Source organism: Procambarus clarkii, chromosome 78, assembly GCF_040958095.1.
Source record: "Procambarus clarkii isolate CNS0578487 chromosome 78, FALCON_Pclarkii_2.0, whole genome shotgun sequence".
Classification (NCBI taxonomy): domain Eukaryota; kingdom Metazoa; phylum Arthropoda; class Malacostraca; order Decapoda; family Cambaridae; genus Procambarus; species Procambarus clarkii.
The window spans coordinates 10,006,581-10,028,478 of record NC_091227.1 but is presented as its reverse complement, the minus strand read 5'-3'; the positions used below and the strand labels follow the sequence as shown (position 1 = coordinate 10,028,478).

The 21,898-nt window shown below is 42.5% G+C and overlaps 1 protein-coding gene across 1 annotated transcript in view; it reads right to left on the bottom strand.

Moving 5' to 3' along the window:
- LOC138357456 (collagen alpha-2(I) chain-like) overlaps positions 1-18,874 on the bottom strand; it is a 34,660-nt gene extending 15,786 nt beyond the window's left edge. Inside the window, exons 1-2 of the mRNA XM_069314312.1 lie at positions 18,268-18,874; positions 16,706-17,101 (exon numbers count right to left, since the gene is read on the bottom strand). Coding sequence (XP_069170413.1) covers positions 16,706-17,101; positions 18,268-18,874 — 1,003 coding nt within the window. The remainder of the gene's footprint in view (positions 1-16,705; positions 17,102-18,267) is intronic.
- Positions 18,875-21,898: the final 3,024 nt, after the last annotated feature.

Sequence of the window (21,898 nt, the reverse complement as noted above, 5' to 3'; positions counted from 1 at the left end):
ACTTGCTTTACCTAACTTAATCTTACATTCCCAAACTGATGTATCCTAACTTATCTAGTCAAACCAGACATGATCTAACTTAAGTATTCCTTCTTGTCTTTGTGTTTCGTCAATCATTGTCTCATATTCATTTACTCATTTCATTAGTTAATTTCTCAAATGGTCACTTATGCATTTCAAGTGCTATTTTGTTAGAGATTGGATATTTAAGCATTTCAAAGAATTATAATTTCTCAAATGGACGTTTTTGCATTTCAAGTGCTATTTGTTAGAGATTGGATATTTAAGCATTTCAAAGAATTTTTGTTATATATGGGCATTTACTCATTTCAAGGGATAATTTCTCAAATGGACGTTTTTGCATTTCAAGTGCTATTTTGTTAGAGATTGGATATTTAAGCATTTCAAAGAATTATAATTTCTCAAATGGACGTTTTTGCATTTCAAGTGCTATTTGTTAGAGATTGGATATTTAAGCATTTCAAAGAATTTTTGTTATATATGGGCATTTACTCATTTCAAGGGATAATTTCTCAAATGGACGTTTTTGCATTTCAAGTGTTATTTGTTTAAGATTGGGTGTTTAACCATTTCAAAGGATTTTTGTTATATATGGGAACTTACTCGTTTCAAGGGCTAATTTCTCAAATGGTCATTTTTGCAGATCAAGGGTTATTTGTTAAAGTTCATCAAGTTGCCCATAAGTTGTATTTATTATGTTTGTTATCATATGTTCTTATTCCCCAACCCCTTAACCTAACCTCTTGTAATCTTAGTGTATTTATTATGTTTGTTATCATATGTTCTTATTCCCCAACCCCTTAACCTAACCTCTTGTAATCTTAGTGTATTTAGTAGGTTCTATCTTATGTTCTTATTCCCCAACCCCTTAACCTAACCTCTTGTAATCTTAGTGTATTTAGTAGGTTCTATCTTATGTTCTTATTCCCCAACCCTTTAACCTAACCTTTCAGATGTAGTTTGTTGAATATATTATCCTTTTCCTAACCTTTCAGATGTAGTTTTGTTTCTCCTTTTTGTATATTTTTACCCAAACCCACCATCCCACTTAACCTTCTTTCCTTCTTTACTTTGTTTTCACATATAAGTTCATTCTTTATCATAGTAATAATAAAAATTACAATAGTAAAGAATCAGATCTACTAGGACTTGAAATTGAGAAACAAGAGCTCAAGGGAGTGAGAGCATGAAAGAAGAGCAAGGAGTAAGAGAGAGGGGGCGGAAGAAAATGGGACCAAAGAAGAGAGAGAATGAGAGAGAGAGTGGGCATGGGAGCACTAAGACTTGAATTGAGAAAAAGAAAAACTAAGTGAATGAGAATGAGGGTGTGAGAATGGGAGCAATAAGACTTGAATTTGAGAAACAAGAGAGCATTTGAGCAAATGAGGGAGAGAGAGGGGGAGGAAGAGAGAGAATAAGGGAGAGAGATAGAAAAGGAGGGTTAGAAGGAGTAGGAGAATCAAAGTAAAGAAGGAAAGAAGGTTAAGTGGGATGGTGGGTTTGGGTAAAAATATACAAAAAGGAGAAACAAAACTACATCTGAAAGGTTAGGAAAAGGATAATATATTCAACAAACTACATCTGAAAGGTTAGGTTAAAGGGTTGGGGAATAAGAACATAAGATAGAACCTACTAAATACACTAAGATTACAAGAGGTTAGGTTAAGGGGTTGGGGAATAAGAACATAAGATAGAACCTACTAAATACACTAAGATTACAAGAGGTTAGGTTAAGGGGTTGGGGAATAAGAACATATGATAACAAACATAATAAATACACTAAGATTACAAGAGGTTAGGTTAAGGGGTTGGGGAATAAGAACATATGATAACAAACATAATAAATACAACTTATGGGCAACTTGATGAACTTTAACAAATAACCCTTGATCTGCAAAAATGACCATTTGAGAAATTAGCCCTTGAAACGAGTAAGTTCCCATATATAACAAAAATCCTTTGAAATGGTTAAACACCCAATCTTAAACAAATAACACTTGAAATGCAAAAACGTCCATTTGAGAAATTATCCCTTGAAATGAGTAAATGCCCATATATAACAAAAATTCTTTGAAATGCTTAAATATCCAATCTCTAACAAATAGCACTTGAAATGCAAAAACGTCCATTTGAGAAATTATAATTCTTTGAAATGCTTAAATATCCAATCTCTAACAAAATAGCACTTGAAATGCAAAAACGTCCATTTGAGAAATTATCCCTTGAAATGAGTAAATGCCCATATATAACAAAAATTCTTTGAAATGCTTAAATATCCAATCTCTAACAAATAGCACTTGAAATGCAAAAACGTCCATTTGAGAAATTATAATTCTTTGAAATGCTTAAATATCCAATCTCTAACAAAATAGCACTTGAAATGCATAAGTGACCATTTGAGAAATTAACTAATGAAATGAGTAAATGAATATGAGACAATGATTGACGAAACACAAAGACAAGAAGGAATACTTAAGTTAGATCATGTCTGGTTTGACTAGATAAGTTAGGATACATCAGTTTGGGAATGTAAGATTAAGTTAGGTAAAGCAAGTTAGGTTACGTTAGGATAGGTAAGATAAGTTATATAAGTTAGGTAAGGTAAGTTAGGTTAAGCAGGTTAAGTTAAGTTAGGTAATGTAGGTAAGTTAGGTAAGATAGGTAAAGTTAGGAAAGGTAGGTAAGGTAAGGTAACATAGGTAAAGTTAGGTAAGATAGGTAAAGTTAGGTAAGATAGGTTAAGCAGGTTAAGTTAGGAAAGGTAGGTAAGGTAAGGTAACATAGGTAAAGTTAGGTAAGATAGGTTAAGCAGGTTAAGTTAGGAAAGGTAGGTAAGGTAAGGTAACATAGGTAAAGTTAGGATAGGTTAGGTTAGGTAAGATAGGTAAGGTAGGTAAGGTAACATAGGTAAAGTTAGGTTATGCAGGTTAAGTTAGGTAAGATAGGTAAAGTCAGGTAAGATAGGTAAGGTATGGTAAGGTAATATAGGTAAAGTTAGGTAAGATAGGTTAAGCAGGTTAAGTTAGGAAAGGTCGGTAAGGTAAGGTAAGTTATGTTAGGATAGGATAGGTAAAGTTAGGTTTAGGAACGTTACGTTAACTAAGTAACATTGGGTGGAGAGGATAGGTTACGTAGGTTTGAACAGTGTAGTTCAGAGAACAGTTTAAAAGGTAAAATGTCTAAGAAAATATATTTAACAGAAGTGTAAGTTTGATATGAAAAGCTGAACTAGTTACATTTGGGGAGAAATTTTATGCCTGAAGATGTCTTAGAGAACAACAATGTTGTCTTAAAGTATAACTTGATGGAAGAAGGAGAGTTTCTTTGATGAACAAAGGTGACTTAGAGATCAACATTGATGAACGAAGATGTCTTAGAAAGCTTCTCTGATGAACGAAAGGTTACTTAGAGAATAACTTTTGTTAGCTCTTTGAATAACTTTGATGACTTTGAGAAAAACTTTGATAGCTCTGGGAATAACTTTTATGATTTTGAGAACATCTTTGATGTCTTGGAGAACAACATTGATGTTTAGAGAACAACTTTGATGACCAAGATTAACTTTAGATGTCTCTGAGAATAACTTTATAACATAGAAATTAACTTTAGATGTCTCTGAAAATATCTTTGATGACTTCGAGAATAACATTTGATGTCTCTGAGAATAACTTTTATGTCTTACATAATAACTTTAGATGTCTCTGAAAATAACTTTGATGAAAGCAGATGTCTTAGATTAACTTTTGATGACTTTGAAAACAAGTTTGTTGAACAAAGATGTTTTGAAAGTTTCTCTGACGAACGAAGGTGACTCTGAGAATAGCTTTGGGTAGCTCTGATAATAACTTTTGTTGTCTTATAATAACTTTTGATTGTTCTGAGAATAACTTTAGATATCTCGGAGAATAAGTTTGATGAACGAAGATATCTTACAGAGCAAATTTTATGTTTCGAAGAATAACTTTTGATGACTCTGGGAATGACTTTGTTGTCTTAGAGAATAACTTTGAGGGCTTAGAGAATGTCTTTGATGAATGGAAGAGAGTTAGAGAATAACATAACATGACTGAGAATAACTTTTGATAACTCTTAGAATAACTTTGATGTCTTAGAGAATAACTTTAGATGACTTTGAGAATGTCTTTGGATAACTCTGAGATTAACTTTGATGTCTTTGAAACAACATTGATGAATTGGAGAATGTCTTTGAGAACATGAGTAGTATTTTGTTAGCTCAGAGAATAACTTTTGTTGACTTAGAGAATAACTTTTATGTCTTAGAGAAGAACATTGATGGCTTAGAGAGAATATCTTTGATGAAAGATGATGTCTTGGATTAACTTTGACGTCTCTTGGATTAACTTTGATGACTGAGAGTGAGTTAGAGATTACCTTTGTTAACTCTGAGAATAACTTTGATGAACAAAGATGTTTTGGAAAGTTTCTCTGAAGAACGAAGGTGACTCTGAGAATAACTTTTGTTAGCTCTTGAATAACTTTGAGAATGACTTCTGAGAACATGGGTAGTATTTGAACGCGTCTTTGATGTAATGAAAAGTAACTTTGATGACTCGAAGATATCTTGCAGATCAACTTTGATGACAGAGATTAACTTTTGTTGTTTTAGAGATTAACTTTTTGATAGCTCCGAGAATAACTTTTATGCCTCTGAGATTAACTTTAATGAACGAAGATGTCTTAGAAAGTTCTCTGATGAATGAAAGGCTACTTGGAGAATAACATTTTGATAACTGAGATTAACTTTTTGATGACTCTGAGAATAACTTTGAGGATGCGAGTAAATTTTTGAGTGTTTGAGAGCGTCTTTTTGTTATCTCGAAGAGTAACTTTGGTGTTACAGAGAGCACCTTTGACTATTTTTCTTACTTAACGACATATAATTTTTACGAAAGTGCTGAAAAAGTTACATTTGACTATTTTTCTTACTTAGCGACATATAATTTTAGTTACGAAAGTGTTGAAAAAGTTACATTTGACTATTTTTAGTGCTCTACAAAGTATAAATGGAAGTTAAGAACGACGATGATAGATATCTTTGACTATATTTTCTTACTTGACGAAAACATAATGGCTGTTACGAAATGATGAATATGACTTTTTCTGTTGATTGATGGATAATTTTAGTTATGAAATGACAATGAAACATGAAGAACACGACTATTTTCTGATGACTGGGGAATAAGTTTAGTTAAGAAATGATGAAAGTTATTATTTAGTTGATTGACGATGGATAAAAGCTAGTTATGAACAGTTTTGGAAAGTTTCCTTTGACAATTTTTTCTTGATGAAACATAGCGGCTGTTAAGAAAGTGCTGAAAGAAGTTTCCTTTGACAATTTTCAGCTAAGAGAAAGGTTGTTTTAGTTAAGAACAGTGTTGAACGAGGCTATTTCTGACTATTTTTAGTTGACTGGATAATAAGTTTAGTTGAGAAATGACGAAAGTGACTATGTTTTTTAGTTGATTGGCGAAAGATTTTTTAGTTATGAAATGACAATGAAACATGAAGAACACGGTTATTTTCTGATGACTAGGGAATAAGTTTAGTTATGAACAGTGTTGGAAAGATTCCTTTGACAATTTTTGGTTGATTGGATAATAAGTTAGTTGAGAAATGAGGAAAGTGACTATGTTTCAGTTGATTGGCGAAAGATTTTTAGTTAAGAAGTTACAAGAAAGGTTTGTCTTTGTAAATTTGGAACTGAATAAAGTGTAGATTTGTTTAAGAACATGGCTGGTAGAACTATTAAGTTGACTACGAGAATTACTTTGACATAGTTTTTGCAAATAAAAACTTGGTGACTAAAATTGTTGAGGAAACTGTATTGCTGATGCTAATATTTGACAAAGAACTAGTTAGTGAATGGAAGAAACAAAGAACATAAAAAAATTGAGGTTAAGTAAGGGAATGAACACAGTGAACATACGGTGAACACAGAAAACACGTAAGAAAAAGTTGATGAATAGAGTGAACATGCAGGGAATAAGAACTTATAGAGAATATGAAGACATGATAAGGAACATAGGGAATACAAAGAATGAACACTGAACGTGTGAAGAACAAGCTAAGAACATTGAGAACATGAATATTGAGTATAAAAAGTTATACAGAGAACATATGATGCACATGAAAATATGACAAAGAACATAGTGAACATACGGGGAAAATGGCAGAAAAAATTTGAACTGAGCTTGCTGTGAACATTTATAGAACATGGAATGAACACAGAAAACATGGAAAAAATGTGAAGAACACAGCTGAATATAGAGCAAATATGAAAATACAGGGGGACAAGAGCTGGAGCTCTGTAACTGACTTGATCTTATTTACTACGTCTGAAATATGACTGTTTAAAATTTCAGGGGGATTGGACTGTTAGTAGCGAAAATGTGGTCTCTGTCAAATTTGGGTCTTTAATTGGACTCTGATTAATTTCGATCATGAACTGGACTCTGAATATTTTGGCACAAAGTAGACTCTGGCGAATTTTCGGTATAAACTGGACTCTGATGAAATTTGAGCTTAAAACTGTCTCTGACTAATTTTGCTCACAAAGTAGACTCTGACGAATTTGCTAGAAAAACTGGACTCTGATGAATTTCGATCAAGAACTGGACTCTGTCAAATTTTCACAGATTACAGGACACTGATGAAATTTGCTAGAAAACTGGACTCTGATGAATTTTGCTATTAAAGTAGACTCTGTTCATTTTTAGGTATAAAATGGTCTCTGACGAAAATTGGGTATAAAATGGACTCTGTCAAATTTTCACAGATTACAGGACACTGATGAAATTTGCTCTCAAAGTATACTCTGGCGAATTTCTGTTGATAATTGGACTCTGATGAAATATGAGCTGAATACTGTCTCTGACTAATTTTGCTCACAAAGTAGACTCTGACGAATTTCTGTTGATAATTGGACTCTGATGAAATATGAGCTGAATACTGTCTCTGACTAATTTTGCTCACAAAGTAGACTCTGACGAATTTTGCTCTCAAAGTGGACTCTCTTCATTTTTAGGTATAAACTGGACTCTGATGAAATATGAGCTTAAAACCGGGCTCTGTTCAATTTGGTCTTTACAGATGAAATAGCCGTAAATGGATATAAAACTAAGTGTTATGGATAAGTTGTCTGTTTTCCTTAACAAAACATCTAAGACAATATTCTCTGAAAATGATCCTTTTACAAATTCGGTCATAAATATATAAATAAACTTCTATGATTATTTGAAACTCTGAAAATAGTTGTAAGGAAATAGGAGGAGGAGAGAGAGAGAGAGAGGAGGGATGGTCGAGATATTATGAAGAAGATAAGATAAGATAAGAGGTCTGGCTGGCCGGGCGTAAAGTAAATAAAGGTGACGCGACAGATTGCGAGGTAAGGGGGGAGGGAGGGAGGGGGGTGTGATGTACGAGACTTGAAAACCATGACTTACACAGGTGATTTTCTAAATTTATATGAATAACTATGGCTTACATAGACGATTTTGTAAGTTGAAAACATGTAAAATATGTCCGTAGAGTTCTCCTGGAAACCCTAAGCGCTACATACGATATCTCTGCTGTCAAAACTGTATTGGTCCAAACATTCAGATCTGATAGGAAAGAACTTACTGACTCCCAACGACCTGAAAGTACTAGTATAAAAAGCTATGATTTGTTCAGATCTGAAACCTACATCTATGGACAGCACAAAACATCCACTAGACTGTGCGACACAGTGGTTGCAAGGATCAGGTTGGGTTACCGTTACCTGTGGCAGGTGGCTGCAGGTGACGGGTCTCCCAATCCTGAGCACTCCAGTTGCAAACTCTGTGAGCAGGAACTACGGCATGATCTCCCGCACTACATCACTGAATGCCCAGTTATTAGACCTTTCAGACCAGTTGGCATGAGGTACCTGGAGCTTTGCAATTACTTTATTCACTCTCGTATTCTTGAAGATATCCTCACAGTATACCCAAAATTTGCCAGTGCAGGCTATTAAACACATGGCCCTGTATGACTAACCATCCTGCGAGATGGGGACTTGTATTACCACTGCTACCTTATTCAATCTTGTGTTGTTGATATCCTCAAAATGCATCCGGAGTCTGCCAGTGCAGACCGCCTATCACATGTCTCTGTATGACTAACCATCCTGTGTGATGGGGATTTTATAGCATCACCTAGTTAGCTTTTTTTTTTGACACACTGTACTCCACTTCATATAGTCTAGGGTAGCTGCACTAATGCAGATGTACCTCATAACTTAATAAAAAAAAAAAATACATACGATACTTGAATTTGTCCCATAAGGCCTTAACAAACTTCTATGTCTCGGAAATTATTTTTCTCATAAGAACTTTAACAAACTCGTATGACATTATTTTTCATTATAAGAATTCCCTAATTCCAAATCTGTGACTCCCCAAATTCACCTGAAAACCATGGCAACGCATAGGCCCTTTTCCCCCCCCCCCCAAATTCACCTGAAAACCATGGCAACGCACAGGCCCTTTTTTTCCCCAGAAAAAAAAGGGCCTGTGCGTTGCCATCCCTACTACTCACCAGCACCCATCAGCCACCACCAGCACCCATCACCCACCACCAGCACCCACCACCCACCACCAGCACCCATCACCCACCACCAGCACCCATCACCCACCACCAGCACCCACCACCAGCACCCACCACCCACCACCAGCACCCATCACCCACCACCAGCACCCATCACCTACCACCAGCACCCATCACCCACCACCAGCACCCACCACCCACCACCAGCACCCATCACCCACCACCAGCACCCATCACCCACCACCAGCACCCATCACCCACCACCAGTACCCATCACCCACCACCAGCACCCATCACCCACCACCAGTACCCATCACCCACCACCAGCACCCATCACCCACCACCAGCACCCATCACCCACCACCAGCACCCATCACCCACCACCAGCACCCATCACCCACCACCAGCACCCATCACCCACCACCAGCACCCATCACCCACCACCAGCACCCACCACCAGCACCCACCACCAGCACCACCACCAGCACCCATCACCCACCACCAGCACCCATCACCCACCACCAGCACCCACCAGTACCACCACCACTAGCACCCACCAGCACTCACCACCCACCACCAGCACCCACCACCCACCACCACTACCACCAGCACCACCAGCACCACCACCGCTGGCGACAAACGCCTCCACATCTCAGGTCAGGGCCCCATTACGTCGGGGCCCACTCCCCCTCACAAAGTTATCATCGCTGGGGCTTTAAGCCGCAGGCAGGGGAAAATAAATAATAGAGATTTGGAAGATAGATGGTAATATAAAAAGGGGAAAATAGTCGATTTTGTGTGATGGAGGAGTCGGCGTGATATTGCCGAGGTTCAGGTGTGCCTTTCAGGTGTGCCTTTCAGGTGTGTGTGTGTGTGGGGGGAAGGGGTATGTTCTTCTTTCTTCTCTCTCCCTCTCTCTCTTTTTCTGCCCCTTCTCCTGTCCTTCTTTCTTTATTTCCCGCTTCATTCCCCCCACATCTTTCCTCTCTCTCTCCGTCCCTCCCTCCCTCCCCTCCGGGCAGAACTTGTATTGCACACAAAACTAATTTCTCGTGACGACGATTGTTGCTTCCAGAGGCGGCAGGGGTGGTGGTGGTGGTGGCAGGGGTGGTGGTGGTGGCAGGGGTGGTGGTGGTGGTGGTGGTGGCAGGAGTGGTGGTGATGGTGGTGATGGTGGTGGTGGTGGTGGCAGGGGTGGTGGTGGTGGTGGTGATGGCAGGGGGGGTGGTGGTGGTGGCGGCGGCAGGGGTGGTGGTGGTAGGGAGGTGCTGGTTGTCAGAGTGCGGGCAGTCTTAGCTAATATGCGCACTCAGAATGCAGGGTGATTGTACTCTAATTTGCACGAAAGTTTGAAAAAACGGAAATCAGAGATAAAACGTTATCAAACACTATGTGGACCGATAAAACGTTATCAAACACTATGTGGACCGATAAAACGTTATCAAACAGTATGTGAACCGATAAAACGTTATCAAACACTATGTGGACCGATAAAACGTTATCAAACACTATGTGGACCGATAAAACGTTATCAAACACTATGTGGACCGATAAAACGTTATCAAACACTATGTGGACCGATAAAACGTTATCAGACACTATGTGGACCGATAAAACAACGTAAAAGATGTGGGAGTAATCATGGCAGAAAACCTTGGGCCAGATTCACGAAGCACTTACGAACCTGTACATCTTTTCTCAGTCTTTGGCGGCTTAGTTTACAATTATTAAACAGTTAATGAGCTCCGAAGCACCAGGAGGCTGTTTATAACAATAACAACAGTTGATTGGCAAGTTTTCATGCTTGTAAACTGTTTAATAAATGTAACCAAAGCCGTCAAAGATTGAGGAAAGATGTACACGTTCGTAAGTGCCTGCGTAAGTGCTTTCGTGAATCTGGCTTCCCCCTTCAGAGTCCAAGTTCCGCGTGCAGACTTGGACCCTCTGCTACCGTAAATTCTGTACTACTACTGTAATTCTGTAAATTCTGTATGTAAATTATTGTTTACAACGCCTGCGCTCTAGTGAGGGGATTTAAGAGGTCCCAATACTGTAGATGTTTTATCGAGTGTCACAACTGTAGGACAAATGACAGGTTGGATAACAGCTGTTATCACACACACCAGCCAAACACACACCGAAACTACAACGTTGGTACAACGTTCGAACAAGTTTTAACACCTAACCAGTTATAACAACCAATATAGCAAGTTGTAACAACGTTCTAATACGTCATAAACACGTTAAGCCAAGATGTAACAACTTTATTACAAGTTGTAACAAGCGGAAAATAGAGACAGTTTCGGTTTGTGTTTCCAGGGAGAACCTTTCACACAAGGAATGTCATACTAATGATGATACATTTCAAGATACTAGGGCTCTCTAGAGAGAAATATGTTTGCTCACTAACGCCCTCATTTAAAGCTAGAGAAATGGCTGACCTGGAGAACATCCAAAGGTATTTTACGGCTAAAGTCCACTCAATAAAACATCACAATTATTAAAAAAAAAAAATAATAATTTCTAAAATAATTTCTAAAAAAACTAAAAAAAAATTCAGGCAAAACATAATTTTTTTTTATTATGTACACTATTATCAAAAAAACTTGACAAAACGCCTCATACCAGCTTATGGGGTTCTGGGACATCTTTTACTCCCCTTGATGGGGTTCTGGGACTTCTTTTACTTCCCTTGATGGGGTTCTGGGAGTTCTTCTACTCCCCAAGCCCGGCCCGAGGCCAAGCTTGACTTGTGAGAGTTTGGTCCACCAGGCTGTTGCTTGGAGCGGCCCGCAGGCCCACATACCTACCACAGCCCGGTTGGTCCGGCACTTCTTGAAGAAAGCTATCTAGTATTCTATTGAAGATGTCCACGATTGTTCCCGCAATATTTCTTATGTTTGCCGGGAGGATGTTGAACAACCGTGGACCTCTGATGTCTATACAGTGTTCTCTGATTGTGCCTATGGCACCTCTGCTCTTCACTGGTTCTATTCTGCATTTTCTTCCATACTGTTCACTCCAGTATTTTGATATTTTACTGTGCAGATTTGGGACCTGGCTCTCTAGTATTTTCCACGTATATATTATTTGATATCTCTCTCGTCTTGTTTCTAGCGAGTACATTTGGAGAGCTGTGAGATGATTGCAATAATTTAGGTGCTTTATCGCGTCTATGTATGCCGTATATGTTCTCTGTATTCCCTCTATTTCAGCAATCTCTCCTGCTCTGAAGGGGGAAGTGAGTACTGAGCAGTACTCAAGACGGGACAGCACAAGTGATTTTGAAGAGTACAACCATTGTGATGGGATCCCTGGATTTGAAAATTCTAGTAATCCATCCTATCATTTTTCTGGCTGACGCAATATTTGCTTGGTTATGCTCCCTAAACGTTAGGTCGTCAGACATCGTTATTCCCAAATCCTTGACTTGTTGCTTTCCTACTATAGGCAAATTTGTTTGTGTTTTGTACCCTGTATTATGTTATAAGGTCCTCATTTTTACCGTATATGAGTACCTGGAATTTATTACTGTTAAGCATCATGTTATTTTCTGCTGCGCAGTCGAAAACTTTATCAATATCTGCTTGTAGTTTTTCAATGTCTTCAGCAGAGGTAATTTTCATGCTGATTTTTGTGTCATCTGCAAAGGATGATACGAAGCTGTGACTTGTATTTGAGTCTATACCTGATATGAAAATTAGGAATAGCAGTGGTGCATGGAATGGACCTCGAGGTACAGAGCTATAACTGCCCTTTGACTCGATTTTATATGGTTGACTGTTACTCTTTGTGTTCTGTTCGACAGAAACTGAGTATCCAGCGACCTACTTTACCAGTTATTCCCATTGACCTTATTTTGTGTGCTATCACTCCATGGTCACAATTGTCGAATGCCTTTGCGAAATTCGTGTATACCACATCTGCATTCTGTTTTCAGAATACAGTGAAAATCCTCAGTGATTTTATCGTAGTGGTCAAGTAACTGTGAGAGGCACGATCTTCCCGCTCTAAATCCATGTTGACCTGGATTTTGGAAGTCATTGGTCTCCATGAAACTAGTGACCTGACTCCTGATCACTCTCAAATACTTTTATTATGTGGAACATTAGTACAACTGGTCTTTAATTCTTTGCCAATGCTTTGCTCCCTCCCTTGTGTAGAGGGGCTATGTCTGCTGCTTTAAGCTCATCTGGTATCTCCCCCGTGTCCAAGCTCTTCCTCCACACTATACTGAGTGCCTGTGCTACTGGCACTTTGCAGTATCTTTATAAATATTGAATTCCATGAGTCTGGACCCTGGGGCTGAGTGCATGGGAATCTTGTGATTTTCTCTTTCAAAATCTGTCACGCTCGTGTTGATATCAGTAATATTTACAGGTGTTTGGATATCACGCATAAAGAAGTTGTTCGAATCTTCCACTTTCATGTTGTGTATCGGGGTGCTAAACATGTCCCCATGCTGTTTTTTAGGATTTCACTAATTTCTTTGTCATCCTCAGTGTATGAACCTTCACTAGTACGAATAGGTCCAATACTGGCAGTGGTTTTTGCTTTTGATTTCGCATATGTGAAGAAGTATTTTGGTTTTTTATTTACTTGAATTGCATTGCTGTTTTAATTATCTTTCTTCAAGTCTGATATGAATACTTCAGTCTCTGTTCGATTTCTTCAATCTCCCTGTTATAAATTATTCCTTCTTTGTATGGAGAGTTGTGTCTGCTTCAGCATTTCCGTTAATTTTCTCCTTCTTTTGTAGTGTCGTCTGCGTTCTCTTTCTACCGTTGGACCTCTTTCTGGCTTTCCTCGAAGGAACATGTTTCAGGCAGACTTCATAGGCTTCAGAAGTCAGTTTTTTTCTATTCCTTGTGTAGGATTTGTATTAGAACATTTTCCCATTAAATGCTTTGCAAGTTCCCTGTTTATATTCTCCCAGTCTATCCTTTTATTATTAAAATTGAATTTATTGAATAATCCTTCTCGCTTGTTGTTTCTCTTGGGCCTACTAATGTTATTAATGTTAGTTTGCAAAGAATATTTCGGAAAGAATTCCTGATTAAATCAAGCTCTGATTCATAAGTCAGATTGCGAGCAGCTACGTCCAACAGTCTGGTTGACCAGATAGCTAAGAGTCCTGATCAAAGACCGGGCCGCGGGGACGTTGATCCCCGGAACTATCAACAGGTTGTCAGGAGGTAGGAAGTTTCCTCAGTCACATCCGAGGAGCTTGTGAGACCTCAGCAGGCTAGGGACTCCCGCGGTGGTCACCTGTACAGGTATGCTCAGTCTGTGCTCAGTCTGTGCTCAGTTTGTGCTCAGTCTGTGCTCAGTCTGTGCTCAGTCTGTGCTCAGTCTGTGCTCAGTTTGTGCTCAGTCAGTGCTTAACTCAGCAGTGTGCTTCTACTCATGGCTCATCTTCACACCATCGTCCTCTGAGACACTTTGAACTCTGAAACTTTTCACGTCAATAAAAAAGAGTTTTTGCCAGTTGAATTTAAGCAAACTCTGGATGATTGCATACCAGCTTAATTAACCAAAAGTGGCTCCTTGCCCCTTGATTCATCATCAGAATCTCACACAGGTCAACAGTGTTTTATAAAATGTTGGATATTCTTTTCAGGTTTAAAATAATGAGATACTTCTCAGTAACCTCAGGCTCTACAAAAGTCTCCTTATGCCTCGTCTAGCATATTGCTCTTGCATGTGGGGGGGGGGGGATGTCTTCCTCTTGACAACCATCTTCATGGCGTCTTGAAGTTTGTTCCTTTGATCAATTCATTTATTATTTCAAAGCTTTAATCATTTGCCTCTAGCCAGAAAGTCAGTCAGTCTCACTCTCAGTCTCTATCTCAGCCTCACTCTCAGCCTCACTCTGTCTCTCTCTCTCAGTCTCTCTCTCTCAGTCTCTCTGTCTCACTCTCAGTCTCTCTCTCAGCCTCACTCTCAGTCTCACTCTCAGCCTCACTCTCAGTCTCACTCTCAGTCTCACTCTCAGTCTCACTCTCAGTCTCACTCAGTCTCACTCTGTCTCACTCTCAGTCTCACTCTCGGCCTCACTCTCGGCCTCACTCTCGGCCTCACTCTCGGCCTCACTCTCAGCCTCACTCTCAGTCTCTCTCTCTCTGTCTCTCTCTCTCTCTGTCTCTCTCTCTCTCTGTCTCTCTCTGTCTCTCTCTCTCTCTCTCTCTCTGTCTCTCTCTCTCTCTGTCTCTCTCTCTCTGTCTCTCTCTCTCTCTGTCTCTCTCTCTGTCTCTCTCTCTGTCTCTGTCTCTCTCTGTCTCTCTCTCTCTCTCTCTCTCTCTCTCTCTCTCTCTCTCTCTCTCTCTCTCTCTCTCTCTCTCTCTCTCTCTCTCTCTCTCTCTCTCTCTCTCTCTCTCTCTCTTTTACTTCCATGGTTGTTGCTCCTCAAGTGTGTTCCTCAGTGCTCACATAGCATCGTATTCTAGTTACTTTTGTCTGTATAAGGACTGAACACTTCCTTCACTCTATTTTTACCCCCATTCCACAGACAAATTATGGAATGCTGCCTGGGAAGTCCAGGGACACAGGTTCGATCCGAATGTACTGCCTCAATATTTTCACATAGATACATCGTGCTATTGTGGCTTCAACGTGGCATGGTCACCAATGTTGGTGTTCTTCGACGATTCTTTTAATATTTAAAGAATTGTCTACAGATATTTTGTTCGGTACAGGTTTTTTACTCGCCATTTTCCAAATGTTGTTTACTTTAGATGGGGAGATTTGCCTTCATGTCATCATGTTCTGGAAACAAAATACTCTACACAGGATGTGTAAATATACGTTTGTCTAAATTTTAATATTTTATTTGAAGCTTGTTGAAGCATAATAGGCTGTGTGTGTGTGTGTGTATTTACTATTTGTATTTGCTGAATCGAGCTATTAGTTCTTGGACCCCGCCTTTCTAACCAATTTATTGTTCCTCTTATTATGTCTATTACATATATTTCTCTCTAAACACACGCCCACACACACACATACACATTCCCATGTAGTGGCCCGTAGCAGCTATCTAACTCCCAGGTACCTATTTACTGCTAGGTTAACAGGGGGCATCAGGGTGAAAGAAACTTCCCATTTGTTTTCCGCCTCCACTGGGGATCGAATCAGGATCCTTAGGACTACGAATCCAGAGCGCTGTCCACTCAGCCAGTCAGGACCCCTGACCTGTGTGTGTGTGTGTGTGTGTGTGTGTGTGTGTGTGTGTGTGTGTGTGTGTGTGTGTGTGTGTGTGTGTGTGTGTGTGTGTTGCGATTGTAAATGTGTTTTATTGGAGGCTGGGGTGGTTTCTAGTCACCTGATTTCTTTTCTAAATCGTTGCTGCCCAACAGAGGAAGAACCCCCCCTTCCCCTCCCTCCCTTCTCCACTGGCATGGTAGCTCCCTTTCACGCACCGGAGTCCGATGGTCGAGGAGTAGTTTGGCCCGCCTCTTAACCCCGGTGAATGCAACATAAATATCTACTCCATTTACTGTCTCATTTCAAGTTATTGATTCCCACGATAAATTCTGATCCCCCTTTTTTTCCCGCCAAGAAGCCCTTGAGGATGAGGATCTTGTATGAGGTCACCAGGGCCACTCACTGACGCCCCTGCTCGCTCGCTCAGCCTCTGTTTACGTGGATAATATTGACTCTGAAATTTCTAACTGGTTAATATGGGTCGTGCGAACCGCCAGTCAAGGTGTCGGCGTTTATGTCTTAATGAAACGTTTGAGTCGTCGTCTCGGTGCTCCTCAGACCTCGCTCCTGGTAATTCGCAAGATGCCAACAATTTGGCTGAGAGCCTTTTCACGTTGCCTTTTCAATCACTCTTGTGTTGGAGGCTCTGGAGGCTCTCGCGTGATGTAAGTGGATGACATCAGAGTGTACCTGGGCCGTTGACTCTGCCATCATTATATTGACGTCTTCTGAGTTGAGGGAGAAGGGTGAAGACTCACTCGACTGTGATTGGTCGGCTCAGGGGGCGCTGAGCTCGGCGCGAACTCTACACTTCTTTGTGATTGGTTGTCTTAACGGCTCGTGGTTTGTGGCGTCAACTCTACTCTTGCTCGTGATTGGTGGCTTTGGCGTCTCTGACCGTGACGTGAACTGCACACTCGCAGGTGATTGGGTGTCCAAACTAACGGTGTAATTTTAAATCTTTCCAAGTTCGCGGTTAGTTCTCTGAACAGCGGGGGAACCCGTATGAAAGGCGGGGAACCCGTATGAATAGGCGGGGAACCCGTTTGAATATCGGGGGAACCCGTTTGAATATCTGGGGAACCCGTTTGAATATCGGGGGAACCCGTTTGAATATCGGGGGAACCCGTTTGAATATCGGGGGAACCCGTTTGAATATCGGGGGAACCCGTTTGAATATCGGGGGAACCCGTTTGAATATCGGGGGAACCCGTTTGAATATCTGGGGAACCCGTTTGAATATCGGGGGAACCCGTTTGAACAGCGGGGAACATGACACGAGTCTCATGGTTTCCTGTCAAGGGTGTTACGGAATGCATTATCGTGTTATTGCGTCGCTATAAAAAATAGCACTGTTATTTAATAGTAATACTTTCAATATTACAGGAAGAACAAGGTTAACGACCGTGAAGGTCGTTAACGGTCAGCACGGTGTGGCTCGTCCGGTGGCGGGAATTCTGTTAGCCAATCAGAATCACCGGGCGAGGCAATGAGTGCTGGTCAGAGCATGAACTGAACAGTACTATACTCACTCCCATTCGGTCGACATGCCGTTTTTTTGTGTGCGCGTGCGTGTGCGCCGTCGTCCGTCCGTCCGTCCGTCCGTCCGTGTCCGACCAGTTTGCTCCAGCTGTGACAGCGTGTTCCAAGTCTCCAGCGACACGGACCTTAGGACGTAGGACTTTAGGACTTTAGTATATATATATATATATATATGTCGTGCCTAGTAGCCAGAACGCACTTCTCAGCCTACTATGCAAGGCCCGATTTACCTAATAAGCCAAGTTTTCATGAATTAATGTTTTTTTCGACTACCTAACCTAACTTTTTCGGCTACCTAACCTATAAAGATAGGTTAGGTTAGGTACGGTTGGTTAGGTTCGGTCATATATCTACGTTAATTTTAACACCAATCAAAAAAAAATTGATCTCATACATAATGAAATGGGTAGCTTTATCATTTCATAAGAAAAAAGTAGAGAAAATATATTAATTCAGGAAAACTTGGCTTATTAGGCAAATCGGGCCTTGCATAGTAGGCTGAGAAGTGTGTTCTGGCTACTAGGTACGACATATATATATTTAACTGTACATATACGGTACCCCCGTGTTTAATGGATATATTCACCTATATCACTAAGTCTTCTCCAAAATTTTCTTGTCCTCAGTCAGATCTCAGGAGAATTAAGTGTGTCGCACCTGACAATTTCAAGCTGAGACTGACACCTGGAAAAAAAATCAAAGTATCCAGTTGGATTACAAAGAATAAGAGAAGCACTTACAGAACAAATCTATTTAAATGTGTTGGGTTTTCGACAGTTCGATCCCAACAAGGGGTATACAGTAGTGTGTGTGAGGTACGCTCACTTTGTTCAGTCGCAGACGGTAAATGCAGGATCACACATTCAAGAATTAATACCAACATGCATCCATAATATATCTATACGAGTTTTAACATACCCTTAAAAAAAGGAAAACTGCTCCTCTTGGCCCCACGAGAGGCGGCTCCTCTTGGCCCCACGAGAGGCGGCTCCTCTTGGCCCCACGAGAGGCGGCTCCTCTTGGCCCCACGAGAGGCGGCTCCTCTTGGCCCCACGAGAGGCGGCTCCTCTTGGCCCCACGAGAGGCGGCTCCTCTTGGCCCCACGAGAGGCGGCTCCTCTTGGCCCCACGAGAGGCGGCTCCTCTTGGCCCCACGAGAGGCGGCTCCTCTTGGCCCCACGAGAGGCGGCTCCTCTTGGCCCCACGAGAGGCGGCTCCTCTTGGCCCCACGAGAGGCGGCTCCTCTTGGCCCCACGAGAGGCGGCTCCTCTTGGCCCCACGAGAGGCGGCTCCTCTTGGCCCCACGAGAGGCGGCTCCTCTTGGCCCCACGAGAGGCGGCTCCTCTTGGCCCCACGAGAGGCGGCTCCTCTTGGCCCCACGAGAGGCGGCTCCTCTTGGCCCCACGAGAGGCGGCTCCTCTTGGCCCCACGAGAGGCGGCTCCTCTTGGCCCCACGAGAGGCGGCTCCTCTTGGCCCTACGGTCGTTCTGGGGGTTCAAACTGTGGCTGGTCGTCCTGGGGTTCATATTCATACACGTTCATAGATAATTTGTATTTTTTCTTCATAAATACACCGTATTAATGTCAACTTTTTTTTAATTCCAGGTGAGTGCGAGGCTTCAGTACCGTGCCCTAGGGTACACCACCCTAGGGTACACCGCCTACTATAGGTCGAGCCCTGGTGGGTGACCCGACCAATCAGACCTTGTCGACGGAGCACTCTGGTCGACGGAGGCCCCACAGGTCGACGGAGGCCCCACAGGTGAGGTAAACTCTTAAAGTATCAACTTCCCTTCATACAGTCAGCGGTGTAATGGCAACTGGTGAATCATAACGTAACCTATTGGGCTCTCCATGTAGAGTTACCATGAGTTTACCTAGTCACACACCACCGGATGGAAGTACTCTTTACATTCTGCCTCACCGCCCGGCTCCGTCAGGAGTTATCTTAGTGCGGCTCGGGTTCCTCTCTATAACAATTACAAAGTTATTTGTAACGCAAATGTTCCTTCAACTCCCCACCCCTCCACCCCCACCCAACCTCGGGAACAGCAGCAGCAGCAGCAGCAGCAGCAGTTGCAGCAGCAGCAACAGTTGCAGCAGCAGTAGCAGTTGCAGCAGCAGCAACAGTTGCAGCAACAGTTGCAGCAGCAGCAGCAGCAGCAGTAGCAGCAGCAGCGCCCGCCGCTGTAGCTCTGCCGCGCTCTGTAAAATAAAAATTTGGCTACCGCCACCACCATTAAATTTGATTAAGGGCAAGATACTTGGGTGATAATTTAGGGGATGTACGAATGCTCGCTTCGTGGGGGGGGGGGGGGGGGCAGGGAGAGGTTATGTACTCGCCTATTTGTGCCTGCACGTGCACTCGGCTTTTCCATCCGTAGGTTCTCTGATGCAATGACTCCTGACCTATTTCCCTATCATATCTACGTTTAATACTATGACTGGGTGATTGTGCAACTTGCTCCTCAAGCTCATTCCATTTTCCTCATTACTATTAGGCTAAAATTAAATTTTTTTAACATATCTGTGATTCATTTGAGTCTCGAGCTCCCATCCGTGTCCTGTTGAACTATTGGTGTTCATTGTGTACATTTCCTCCTTTTCCTCTCTGTCAATCCCCCCTAAGTATTTTATACATATCAATCATGTTCCCCCCTCTCTCTCTCTGTCTCTCCTCTTCTCTCTCTCTCTCTCTCTCTATCTCTCCTCTTCTCTAACGTCGTCAGGTATAGTCCTTTCAGTCTCTCGTCATACCTCAATTTTGGGACGAGGCTTTTTGCAAACTTTTGAACCTTTTAGAGTTTTCTTATGTGTTTCTTTAGGTGGAGGCTCCATGATGGGGCGGCATGCTCCCAAACTGCTCTCACTTAGTGTACTGCTATCTGAATGCCTTTTTATTAGTGTTTATGAAGGCTGTTTTGCCATTCGCTGCTGTTGGAATTCTATATAAAAGTGTCTCCGGAGTTTTACTTGGTGTGATGTCCACTCCAAGGTCCGTTCCCCCCCCCCCCTTGTTGTTGTAAGGCCAGGTCCGTCCCCCCCCCCCTTGGTGTTATGTCCACTCCAAGGTCCGTTCGTCTAGTTGTTGTAAGGAGGTAGTCCCCCCCCCCCTTGGTGTTATGTCCACTCCAAGGTCCGTTCGTCTAGTTGTTGTAAGGAGGTAGTCCCCCCCCCCCCTTGGTGTTATGTCCACTCCAAGGTCCGTTCGTCTAGTTGTTGTAAGGAGGTAGTCCCCCCCCCCCCTTGGTGTTATGTCCACTCCAGGTCCGTTCGTCTAGTTGTTGTAAGGAGGTAGTCCCCCCCCCCCTTGGTGTTATGTCCACTCCAAGGTCCGTTCGTCTAGTTGTTGTAAGGAGGTAGGTCCCCCCCCCCCCTTGGTGTTATGTCCACTCCAAGGTCCGTTCGTCTAGTTGTTGTAAGGAGGTAGTCCCCCCCCCCCCTTGGTGTTATGTCCACTCCAAGGTCCGTTCGTCTAGTTGTTGTAAGGAGGTAGTCCCCCCCCCCCTTGGTGTTATGTCCACTCCAAGGTCCGTTCGTCTAGTTGTTGTAAGGAGGTAGTCCCCCCCCCCCCTTGGTGTTATGTCCACTCCAAGGTCCGTTCGTCTAGTTGTTGTAAGGAGGTAGTCCCCCCCCCCCTTGGTGTTATGTCCACTCCAAGGTCCGTTCGTCTAGTTGTTGTAAGGAGGTAGTCCCCCCCCCCCCTTGGTGTTATGTCCACTCCAAGGTCCGTTCGTCTAGTTGTTGTAAGGAGGTAGTCCCCCCCCCCCCTTGGTGTTATGTCCACTCCAAGGTCCGTTCGTCTAGTTGTTGTAAGGAGGTAGTCCCCCCCCCCTTGGTGTTATGTCCACTCCAAGGTCCGTTCGTCTAGTTGTTGTAAGGAGGTAGTCCCCCCCCCCCCTTGGTGTTATGTCCACTCCAAGGTCCGTTCGTCTAGTTGTTGTAAGGAGGTAGTCCCCCCCCCCTTGGTGTTATGTCCACTCCAAGGTCCGTTCGTCTAGTTGTTGTAAGGAGGTAGTCCCCCCCCCCCCTTGGTGTTATGTCCACTCCAAGGTCCGTTCGTCTAGTTGTTGTAAGGAGGTAGTCCCCCCCCCCCCTTGGTGTTATGTCCACTCCAAGGTCCGTTCGTCTAGTTGTTGTAAGGAGGTAGTCCCCTCCCCCCCCCTTGTTGTTATGTCCACTCCAAGGTCCGTTCGTCTAGTTGTTGTAAGGAGGTAGTCCCCCCCCCCCTTGGTGTTATGTCCACTCCAAGGTCCGTTCGTCTAGTTGTTGTAAGGAGGTAGTCCCCCCCCCCCTTGGTGTTATGTCCACTCCAAGGTCCGTTCGTCTAGTTGTTGTAAGGAGGTAGTCCCCCCCCCCCCTTGGTGTTATGTCCACTCCAAGGTCCGTTCGTCTAGTTGTTGTAAGGAGGTAGTCCCCCCCCCCCCCTTGGTGTTATGTCCACTCCAAGGTCCGTTCGTCTAGTTGTTGTAAGGAGGTAGTCCCCCCCCCCCTTGGTGTTATGTCCACTCCAAGGTCCGTTCGTCTAGTTGTTGTAAGGAGGTAGTCCC